Source organism: Pteropus alecto, unplaced genomic scaffold (assembly GCF_000325575.1).
Source record: "Pteropus alecto unplaced genomic scaffold, ASM32557v1 scaffold191, whole genome shotgun sequence".
In the NCBI taxonomy this organism is placed as follows: domain Eukaryota; kingdom Metazoa; phylum Chordata; class Mammalia; order Chiroptera; family Pteropodidae; genus Pteropus; species Pteropus alecto.
The window spans coordinates 1333964-1345630 of NW_006434181.1; the positions used below are offsets into that span (position 1 = coordinate 1333964).

The following is an 11667-nucleotide window of genomic DNA, read 5'->3' on the forward strand; positions in this document are numbered from 1 at the left end:
CCATGTCAACCCTCAGAGACAAACAGTGGGTCTCCCAGACAAAGCTGACCAGTGTGCTTCCTTAGGACACAGTTGACATACTTACTAGTATGATCAGAACGCTGGTCCTAACCTCTGCCCATGGGCTCACTAACCCCATATTCCAAGTACGCCGGACTGGACAAACACACAGATGCTGTCTTTCACACCTCCATGGCTTTGTACAGATATGATGTTGGTAGCAAAGCCCTTTCTGTCTTTCCCCATTGGAAAACTCACTTATCTTTTAGGGTCAGGCTCAAACCTCACTACCTCTATGACCCTGGGGAGAGCAGACTGCTGTCTCCTCTGTGCCCCTGCAACATTGAGCACACATCCCTACAACAGCCATGGCAACCACAGGGCCCTGCTTTGATGGAACAGTCCTAGTTTTAAATACTCAGTCCTTCTGTCACCACAATAAACACACATGTACTTGTCAGGCCATATGTTCCAATTCTTGGTTCAGAAATTACAGTCACTACAGAAACAGCATTAATAGCACTGCATGCTATTTATTTACACATCTGTTCCCCCAACCAGATGTGTGCTGTATCTTATTTATCTTTTTTTTTTTCATCAGTGCTTACAACAATGCCTGGGAAAGAATAGTTACTGAATAGATGCATAAACTGTGAACTTGTTGCCATTTAATAATCTCCCTGACATGTAGTGTATGCCTCAGGGTGTCATATGGTAACTTCTAGCCAACAACTGTAATTAAATTCAACAGAGCACCTTCCAAGTCTTAGGCATGATTCTCTTTTCAACTTGCCCACTGCTCCAGACAGAAAAGGCCAGCTCAAGGCTATGGTTCTTAAATGATAGCCCAAGAAACGAAGTTAACAGAACAAAGAGGAATCTTTAACAATAAATATAAATGGAGAAATCTGGTGGTCACTACCCTAACCAAGTGACTAAGCTTGGCATCACTACCAGTGGGATAACCTGGCATCACATGCCGTCTGCTGTGATGCCATGTGGAGTATACAACATTACCAATAAGTCATTCTCACCAAAACCATTCTACCCAAGTCTAATTAGGCCTCTACAGGCAATATAAGAGATAAACGAACAAATGAAAAGACACCACGAGGAAACCATGAGACAAATCCAGAAAGTGATTCTTAAGTGACAATAAAAACAACAAGACAATGACGTTAAAAAAAAAGTGAGGCACTGTTCTGGACTAACCCCATACTGGACTCTGGTTCAAGGGGAAAAACACTATAGAACATATTCTGGAGAAAGCTGGAGAAATTTAAAAATGGACTAGATAGTAGATGCTATTATAGGAATACTGATTTGCTTAGATGTGATAGGGGTATTATGCTTATTCTTAAAAGTTGTATGTTGATGTATCCAGGGGTGAAATATCATGATATCTGAAACTTACTTTGAAATAAAAATATTTCTATTACATACATAGAAAGATTAAGCAAATACAGCAAAACATGAACAGCTGTTGAATCTAGGTGGAGTATGAATGGGGTTCACTGCGTTATTCTTTCAACTTTTCTAGATGTTTGAAATTTTTCATAGTGAAAAGTTGTGAAAAATAAAAGTATGAATAATATCCTCCCAATAAAAATATTACTGATATGAAAGAGAACCAACTGGAGATCTTGGAAATGAAAAATGTCATTGTCAAAATAAAGAAACCAAAAGATGAAATGACTATTAGAAGAGATACGGCTAAAAAGTAAATCAGTGAGCTGGAAGGCGGAGCCCAGGGGTTGTCCAGAACAAAGCACAACAGAACAAGCTTCAGGATGGAGGTAAAAGTAAGAGATGTTGAGGATAGAACTTAGGTTCTAGCTTCTGTCCTGTGCAATTAAAATATAGGCATTTTTACATTGATTATACATACTGAGTTCAGAGCAGGACGAAAAATATCCCACAACTTAGGCACACTATGGTAAGATTTCAGAACATCAGAAATCATTTTTTAAAAAAAAAACCTAAATGCTTACGAAAAGACAAAGTAAGTTGACTTCAAACAAACAATAACTTAGCTAGACTTAGACTTTATATCAGCAGCATTGGGTGCTTTAAAGTAGTGCAATATCACCACAGTTCTGAGGAAATTATTTTCTAAGTAGATTTCTATATCTAGCCAAGCTAACATTTAAGGAGGAGAGGGGAATAAAGTTAATTTTGGATATGTGGTTACTGCAAGTTGATCAATTATAGACTTGCACTTGAGAAACAATTCAGACAAAACGAAAATGAATCAAAGAAGTAAAGTAAACCATAAATAAAACTTAGAATTAAGTCTAACTATTGATGCAAAATGTCAAAAAATTAATAATGATTTGGAATTCAAATCCTAGATGATTTTAATGTGGAAGTTGTAGGGATGGAGGCAATGAGGAGGGAGAAAAAGCATGCCAGGGTTCTTGTCTTCTTCAGGTCAAAAAAATAGATATTAATTATAGACTGTAGATAGAAAAATATAAGTTTAAATATGCATTTAAAATTTAACAACATAAGTAGAAGTAGCATATAAATATTTCCAAATTACTAGAGGTGACAAGAAAGAGAAACAACTAATTAATCCAATAAATACTAAAATATACTTTGTTACGTGGAAAAAGTCAGTCACTGAACAGTGAGGGCAGAGTGCTTCAGTCATTCATCAACAACAAACAGGGAAGGCACAGGTTTAGGTGTGGGCCCACAGGCAGAGATCACATTCCTTCTCAGGCCTGAAAACAAATAAGCAAGGGTGACTTAGGGTGGTGGTAAGTCCTGGGAATTAGAAACAAAGCAAAACAAGGAAAGGAAAGAAAGTAACTCAGACCTTGAAAACATCATGCTTGGAGTAAAAAAAAAAAAGCTAGACACAAGAAAACCTCTAATATTGTGTGGTTCAGTTTATATGTAATGTCGAGTTGGCAACATTGTAGAGAGCGAAGGTAGACAAATGGTTGCCAGGGGCTGGGGAGAGGGTGGAATGTGAGTGACTGCTAACCGGTACAAGGTTCTTTTTGGGGTGATGGAAACATCCTGAGATAATTGTGGTGACAGCTGCACAACTTGGTGAGTATATACATACATACATACATACATACATACATACATACATACATACATACATACATACATACATACATACATACATACATACATACTCACTGAACTGTATACTTTAAATGGGGAAATTTATGGTAATGGATTATATCTCAATAAAGATTTTTTTAAAAAGAGAACTTGGTAAAGTGCTACATTAGGCAGGATAATCAGGTAAGGCCGACTTATGTAAAGCAAAATAATAATCTGTTGACATATACATACATGTATACACATGCAGAGCAAACTGCCCCAAAGCATCTTAACACACCAGGGCCTTCCATCTATTACCACTCTCCTTTCCAGTATCAGGGAAACCCGAGTTTCCACAAGGTCCCTCTTTTCACCTCACATTCATTTCCTGCTCTGTGCTCAGGTACCCTCCAACTTTTGCATGAATCCCACTCTTGAAGCAGTGCTTACAGATCCACTGACACTTTCCTATCCAGATGTGCCTCTCCCTTCGCTCTTGCTCACTTGCTTGTTCATTCAGCCAATACTTGTCAAGGGCTTATTCTGGAGAAAATAACTCAAAGAAAACTGTACAGTCAGTTTATATTGAGGTATTTACCTTGTGATTTCAATAATAAAATTGATTTTTTTCTATGTAGTTCATCTATAATGTAAACATGACAGATAGCTAGCAAAGTGAAGTTTATTCTGAGAGCTGTGATCCATGTTTTTCATCATGAAACAACCCACTATATGTGTATCCATTACAGAGTTAAAACCCAAGAGTAAAAAACAAGTTAAAACAAAAAAAGTCAAAGTTTCTCACTGGAAAATGTAAATAGAATATTTTAATTTTAAAAATATCTGATTTGTACACAGGCATAAAAATGGCAGGGGTGTGGATTACCTGGCTTGAAATTACAAGGAATTTTTTTTTCAGTGAATGATGAATCCTTCAAAGATAGCATAGTCCAATATCCTCATGTCACAAACAAGATAACTGACATAGGGAGGGGAAATGACCCACTATTAGCTGAGAGCTAGAGACCAACTTTTTAGGCCTCCCAACTCAAAATAAACCTTGTCTCCTTAAAAAGTAGTCACATCAGGAGGCAGCACACTTACTCCAATGACCTGTCACTGCCCAAAAGATACAGCAATTGCCCTCACGGTCCTTGGGCAAGCCACCTGGCCTAATGTGAACTAGAATTGTGATTTTATGGTTAAACCTCATTTTGGACCTGCTAACACTGTGGTAGTCTCTAGTGGCCTTCTGCTATTAGTCATCAAATCTACCTCTGAAAGACCTGCCTAAAGAAAGAGTTGCAGGTTCTGAAGATTTTGAGTAGGGATCATCATAGCTGATTATAAACTTTTGGGAAATACTTATACACTCTTGAATGGAGACTAGTTTTAAAGGGACAGCACCTACTTACACATTTAATTTCTAGGTTGTCATTTTTTAAAAATCAGCCATTATACTTTTTAGCTACACTTCATATTTGGGATGGTATCACTATGAACGTGTGTGAAAACCTCTAAGAACTAATAATGCTCACACACCTTACCTAGGATTAAGTCTGCCTTTTCTAATCCAGAAAAGGGAGGTTTGCAAGGCCAAGCACTGCAAGTGAGATTAGGGGAAGACATATTTGTAATGGTATAAAGACAGGAGTTATTAATGATAAGTGGTCCTTATTTATTAATTCATCGAAGCAGGTTAGAGAAGCCCTCTATCTAATAGCACTTGCTTGGCTTCTGTTACTATATGTTCAATAAAGCAGCATTTTGTAGGTCATTCTAGATAATGAGCTTTTCTTTTGTTCTCACTGGCCATATGTACTATTTCTCCCAATTCATAAGGATTTATTTAATAAGCACTTGGCATTAGGATTTTCATATAACACTGTTCACCAAAATGTAAAATACAAGTGATATATGATGGTCTACATATTAAATTTGTCCCAGACCTTTTCAAACGTGTGTGTGTGTATGTGTGTGTGCATACATGTATGTGTATGTTGGTAGTGATAGAGGGCATAATACAGCAATGAGGAAAAAGCACCAGACTAGGAGCTAGAAGGCTAGGTTCTGGTTCAGACTTGCTACACACAGGCCTTTATTTCTCCCTCTGTAAAATGAGGGTCTCTCTCACAGGGCCACTGTGAGGATCAAGTGGAACAATGTATGAGAATAATGGTGAAAACAGAAGATGCAGTACCTGAAAGAGGAAGGGCTGCCCTATTACTACTCAACTCTATTATTTCCTTACACTCAAAGCATCGAAAGAAAACCACATTCAGCATTAGGCCTCAGCAAGGGCCTACCATAGACGTAACAACACTACAAAAAGGTCAATGGAAAATGAAGAAATTCCAAAAGAGATTAAAGACTAAAGAGATAAAAGTGAGTAAAGGAGACAGACATGTCGACACTGAGCTGTAATGCGGACCAGGCAAGGTGCTAAAGGCCTTGTGTGACTTGTCCCACTGTGATCCCCTAACCAGTGTGGAATCTCTGCCCAGATCTGCCCCAGGGGCCAGGCTCTTGCCTTTTTTTTACACAGAAACCCTATATGGATAGGTAAGACAGGGAATCTTTTCTTCATTTCACTGATAAGAGATCAGCGAAGTAACCTGAACAAAGCCAGTTGGGCAGCCCCACACTTCCTGATTCCCCACAACACAATCTCTCTCAGGTGATTCCATGCTAATGTCAGTTCCCACTATACCTCAGGTCCTTAAAGCTAGGGTATTTGCAGGTGAAGCAGATTAGAAGTGGTGACGTCATGTGCCCAAGGCCATGTGGTAAAACTAGGATTTTAACCTGGTGCTGTTTGGCTCTAACACTGGTCCCATTTCCACTGTCTTTCCACTACACATGCTGCCTGAAGACTGTTGTTTTGCAGTAAGGATGGTTGTCAATGGTCTCAAGAATAGATTTCTTCAGACAACTAGCAGGACCTAGAACTTCTCTCTTATCTAACTCTTCTTTTACTATCTCTGATCAAAATTGACAGGAGGCTTCCAGTCAAGATGGCAGAATAGGTAAATGCTGTGCCTCCTCTCACAACCACATCAAAATTAAAACTAAACTCCAAAATAGCCACCATTGGGAGTCACCTGAAGTCTAGTTGAACAGAAATCCTACAACTGGCAACACAAAGAAGAAGACACCTTGAGACTGGTAAGAGGGGTGGAGATGTGAAACAGGCTGGTCCCACACCTGTGTGTAGTGGTTGAGAATCAGGAAAAATATCTTGGCTGCAGAAGTTCCCCTGGAAGAGTGAGGGATCCTGGCCCCACTACAAGTTCCCCAGCCTAGGGTTCCAGTACTGCGAAGAGAAGTCCCCACAACTTCTGGCTGTGAAAACCAGTGGAGATTGTGGCTGAGTGAGACGGAGGGCTGAGGGAGCCGCAGACTTTCTTCTTAAGGGGCCTGCATGTGGACTTATTTGGTGATGGACTCACTTGTTCTGAGCTCCAGTGCTGAGGCAACAGCTCGAAAGGTGCCAGGAACATATGGAAAGGAACTGAGTTGTCTGGCTTCAGGGTGAAGGCTGGAGGGGCAGCTTTCTCCTAGACAGAAGTGCTGGCAGAGGACACTGTTCCTTTATTGAGCCCTCCCCTGACAGGCTTGCAGATGCAGGCTTGTGGACCCCTGATTGGAAGGCCTGAGGATGTAAACTTTTAAAAGAAGCTGGTTCCTTTTATCCTGTCCCTTTTGGAAATGCCATAAAACAAAGATGACTTTAGCGCCAAGGGAAGTTTGAAAGTCAAGGGTGAAGGTCCTAAATTTGGGAGGCCTAGGCCTAAGGGCATAGACTTTACTTCTGTGGCAGCAGCCCCAAAAAGGGGATAATGAACCTGAGAGAAAGCTGAATAAATGGGGTACAATTTTATAAGGTGAACTTCTGTGTAATCTTAAGGCCAATGTCCCCAGTGATCGGCAAAAACAAGTTTACATAACAGGCCTTTGTGTTGTCCCAGATAAGAGTGAGTAGAGGAACAGTCAGAATATTTTAAGGATTTAGAACCTGCTGAGATTTCCTGGCAGACAGGGAGGTCGGGGAGGAGTGGGAGAGGGCAGGTTAAGAAATAATCTGTTTAATTTAGGAAGGAAAATGGTAACAACAGCAATAATAAAACAATTCCTTATATTTATGACTCCTTGGTTTTATTTACAACAGCACTTTCAGGGCAGATAAGAAATGAGTTAACACTTACTGCCTCTTCTTAGAGGGCACTGGGTGGCTTGGGGGACAAACACAGAAAGGAGATTTGTTTACTGAATGCCCTTTCATGTCTTTGAAATTTTGAAGTTCTAAACCATGTGGATGAATTATGTATTTAAAAATATATAAAGGGAATTTAATCTATTTTAAGCATGTCCATAGTTTTCCAACAACCTAAGAAGCAGGGAGAATAAAGATCATTAGACCCATTCCACAAATGAGAAAGCCAGGGGCTCCAAGAAGGGAAAAGGAGTTGGCTACAGTTGTGGTGGGGTTGAACATAAGATCCAGACCTTTAGACTCCTAATCCAGTATTCCTGCTCAGAGACTCTATAATTTGAAAGATTAGCAGCACTCTTGAAGTTCAGTGTGCATAGTTAGAGAAGAAGAAATCCACATGGGATAGGGCACAGGAACTCATCACTACATACAAAGGCCTACTAACCAGTAGAACAGGCTACATGAGCTGTTTGGGACTGGCTAGATGTTCTGTTAGCTGACAAACACCCTGAAATTCACTGAGTTTTTAATCCTTACTGTTGAACATCTATAAAATGCCAAGTCCACATTCTTCTCTCAAAGAGCAGTGGCTACAACTGCACTTTTACTAGATTAATTAACTTGCAGAATCTCAGGGTCATCATTAGAACTCAGAGGAACTCAGAATGGTAGTCAAGTGTAAAACTGGGTACCGGGCTTAGAAGCCAAGCTGACCCTGGGTTTAAGTTCTAGTTTGCCACGGCCTCATGTATGGCCTTGGGCAGGTTGGTCACTTCACTTATTTTGGCCTCGGCTTCCCCTCTATAAATAAAAATCAATTAACAGACATGTACTTAACACCATTTGTCTGACACCGATATAGGTGCGAAAATTCACTGATATGCAAGATAGACTGGATCCCTGAGCTTTCAAGGAACTGACACTGTACAAGAGGAAACCAAATAAACAAAATAATTTCAAGTTCTAGTAAGTGCTATAAACTTACACTTGAATTATCCTGTAATGGGAAGGAGGGTCTGAGAGGCCATGGAAGGCCTCTCTTAAGAGGTGGGATTCTCATTGGAAGCCAAATGATGAAGCAGTAGTTACATGGGGCTCTAGGGACAGATCCCTTTGGGACAGAATATGACAGACAGGGGCAAAAATACAAAGGGGCTGAGGCAAGTGTGTTTGAAGGACAGAAGGGGCTGAAGAGTAGTGAGTGAGGGACAAAGGGAGAGAAAGTCAGCAAGACAGGCAAGGGTTTGCTAAGGAGTTTGGATATTATTCTGGTTGTAATGGGAAGTGACTATAGAAATAAAGGAATTTAATTAGATCTGTGATGTTTCACACTTTATTTTTTAGCAGCCGAACTCCCTGGTCAAATAAAAACAAGTGGAACTTCAATATAAAACTAGATAAAAGTAGTATTGTTCTGGGTGCATGAGAAGCTAATTAAGGCTCTTCTGAACCTGTGGCCTTTTGGCCTTCCCCTTTCATCCTACCATACTCCCAAGCACTGGAGCTCAGAGGAGCTGGAAAACTACGAAGTAATCTACATCTAAGGATCCTCAAGCTTTAACAAATGCCAGCATTACAGGGAAAGTAAGTTTAGGAGATCACACTGGATGCTTGTTGGATCTTGGACAGATCCTGGAAAGGTTCTAAACTAAATCCCTGACGTGGAATTTTATTGTTGCAGAAACAACAAAAAAGTCTGGTTCATCAAAGGTTCCAGTTAAAATCACATTGTTGAAACTATAGGGACAGAAAATAGATCAGTGGTTGCCAGGAGCTGGGGTGAAGGTAGGGCAATGACACGAAGGGATACAAGGGAACTTTTTGGGTTAACGGACATATTCTATACCTAATGGTGATGGTGGTTATAGGACTGTATAAATTTGTCCAAGTTCATAGACCTCTTTATCTAAAAATGGGTGAAGTTTACTGTGTGTAAATTAAACCTCAATAACCTTATTTTAAAAAAATTACACTGCTGGAAGATATAGCAGAGGAATTTTACACATGAGAAAACAGACTCGGAGAGAGGAAAATGATTTGCTCCTGATGAGTCAGTAGAGCCCCCAAATCCTGACTTGAGAGACTGTCTGTCCCCTATCAACTGTTGCTCAGTTTTAATTCAGAGCACTGAGCTACAGATTTCTCTGACTGCAAAGTGAGGAGGTAAATAATTGCCAAGAGCTTTGCTACTCCAAACAATCAGATTCTAAGAAATGGTCTGGTTTAGGAAGAAAAACCTCAATGCTTTAGAGTCAGAAAAACTGGAAGAAAAATTCCCACTTCTGTCACTTACTAGATGTGTGTTCTGGGGCAAGTCCGTCCTATATAAGAAGGGGTTAATAATAAGAACACAATAAAACAGCTGGCACACAACAGACTCTCAAGAAGGGCAATGATTGTAACTATTAAAAGCTTTACCATACCCACTCTTCTCCCTTTCCTAGTCCCACCTGCTTGTCTCCTAAGAACAATCTGGAGGTGATAGTAAGGAAAAGAAATAATGAACTGCCTGTTTTACATTGCATAACCTGTGCTTGGGTACACAGTACACCCTGGGCTCCAAAGGGGCACAGGTTGTTATCTTGCCAGGTAAACAAGAACACCCTTCCCCCTCCTTGACCACCGTTAGCATGGGTCACCACAAACACTGGAGTGAGAGCAGGCTGACAGCTTGCAAGAACACACTGCTGTTTATGCCCATATTTTAATACTCCACTTTCTCTGTGGCTGCCGGCATCATCAAAGGGTACAAACTCACCCATGGATACATCCCACCCATTACATTGCTCTTCCCTCACCACCTACTCCGAAGGGGTGGTCCCAAATAATGATTCAAAGCTGCCCGCTACATCTTGCTCTTTTTTTTGTATCCCAAGGAGATCAGAAAATAAAATAAAATAACCCTTCAGGCAGGTAGTTGCTGCTTCCACAGTCACATCTACTCTAGGTGCACTGTGGTCATGTAAAGACTGCTGGCTTACTTTTTCTCCATGATGGGGCAGGAGAAAGGCAACACTGAGAAATCACCCAAATTTTGCTGAAACAAAGAGCTAATTATTCAGGCCAAAGGCAACCATGAGCAGACTTACAGCAGACCAAGGAGGCAGAGATCTGCGGCATCAGGGATCAACTTATTGAAAACACAGAGATAACATTTACCCTGTACTGCCCCTGCCCAGTGCTCTTGAATTGTCCTGGAGATCATGTGAACTCAAACCCATGAAAGAATGGAAAAGGATTTCTGTACAGTGCAGTTAAGTTACTGAGCAAGAACAATGCTCAGTCCTGGCTTCGGTCTCCTCTGTTTGAGAGGGCTGACACCCAGGTTAAGAAATTCTGATTCATCAATTACAAATATTTATCAAACCATTGCCAGAAGACTGTGGCAACTACATCCTGCTGTTTCTATTCCGAGCCACTGTCAAAGAGTGGTCCTGTTCCCTACCTTCCGGTATCTGTGAAGTTTTCAGTTTCTATTAAACTCCAGCTGGGGGAGGGGACCCAATGCTGGCCCTAGTCGAGTAAAGTTCCACCACCAGGTTCACAAAGAGACTGCAGGGAGGCGTGGCCAGGCCGGAAATTCTGACAAAAAGTTTTGGCCTTCTGGTCCTAGACGCAACTACTTCCTGATCGCTCTAGTCGTGGGGCGGGTGTAGTTTTCTGGCTGGGTTCCCCACCGAGGGCAAAGCTGGGGTCTTCGACCGCGGTGGGGAAGGGTCGGCACAGCCAGGCGCTTTACTGCCTTACATTGGCGAAGTTATTTTGGAGCAAAGTCCCCCAGGGTGTGAGCTCACGAGGGCAGGGCCTCCCCCTCACACTAGCCCCCAACACACATACATATACATACACACACACACACACACGCACGCACGCACGCACGCACGCACGCACTCACTCCCTAAGGCCGGCGCTTTGCGGACCGAACTTGGCCCAGACCCCAAAGGCCAGGTCTGTTCCGACAGGAAGAAGGAAAGGAGAAGCGAAAGGGGTTTGCCAGACACCTCAGGACAATCGTGGACGCCAGCTGTGGCCCTCACCCCCGCTAAGGGAGAACCTTCTAGGGGACCCGGCCGCCCCTGGTGCCCCCGCTGCGCAGCGGCGGGGAGAGTCAGGCCACGCCTCCCACCTTGACCCGCTTGCCCTGGATCTCCAGCGTCTTCATGGTGAAGTCGACGCCGATGGTGCTGCTTTGGCGCTCAGAGAAGGCGCCGGTCTTGAAGCGCTGCACCACGCACGTCTTGCCCACGCTCGCGTCGCCCACCAGCACCAGCTTGAACAGAAAATCATACTGCTCGTCTGGGTCCCCGGGGCCCGGGCCCGGCCCAGCCATGGCAGCGCGGCAGCCACGGGCCGCCGCACGGGACGTTGAGGGCGGCCTGGGCTCACGGAAG

General features: G+C 42.2%; 1 protein-coding gene across 3 annotated transcripts in view; it reads right to left on the minus strand.

The window, feature by feature from the left end:
* Window positions 1–11661, minus strand: part of RAB43 (RAB43, member RAS oncogene family) — a 46283-nt gene extending 34622 nt beyond the window's left edge. For 2 of the 3 annotated variants that reach the window (XM_015587142.2, XM_006909048.3), the window contains exon 1: window positions 11403–11661. In XM_015587142.2, coding sequence (XP_015442628.1) covers window positions 11403–11606 — 204 coding nt within the window. In that variant the 5' untranslated portion in view covers window positions 11607–11661. The remainder of the gene's footprint in view (window positions 1–11402) is intronic. The other variant, XR_003045482.1, reaches the window with a different exon arrangement.
* Window positions 11662–11667: the final 6 nt, after the last annotated feature.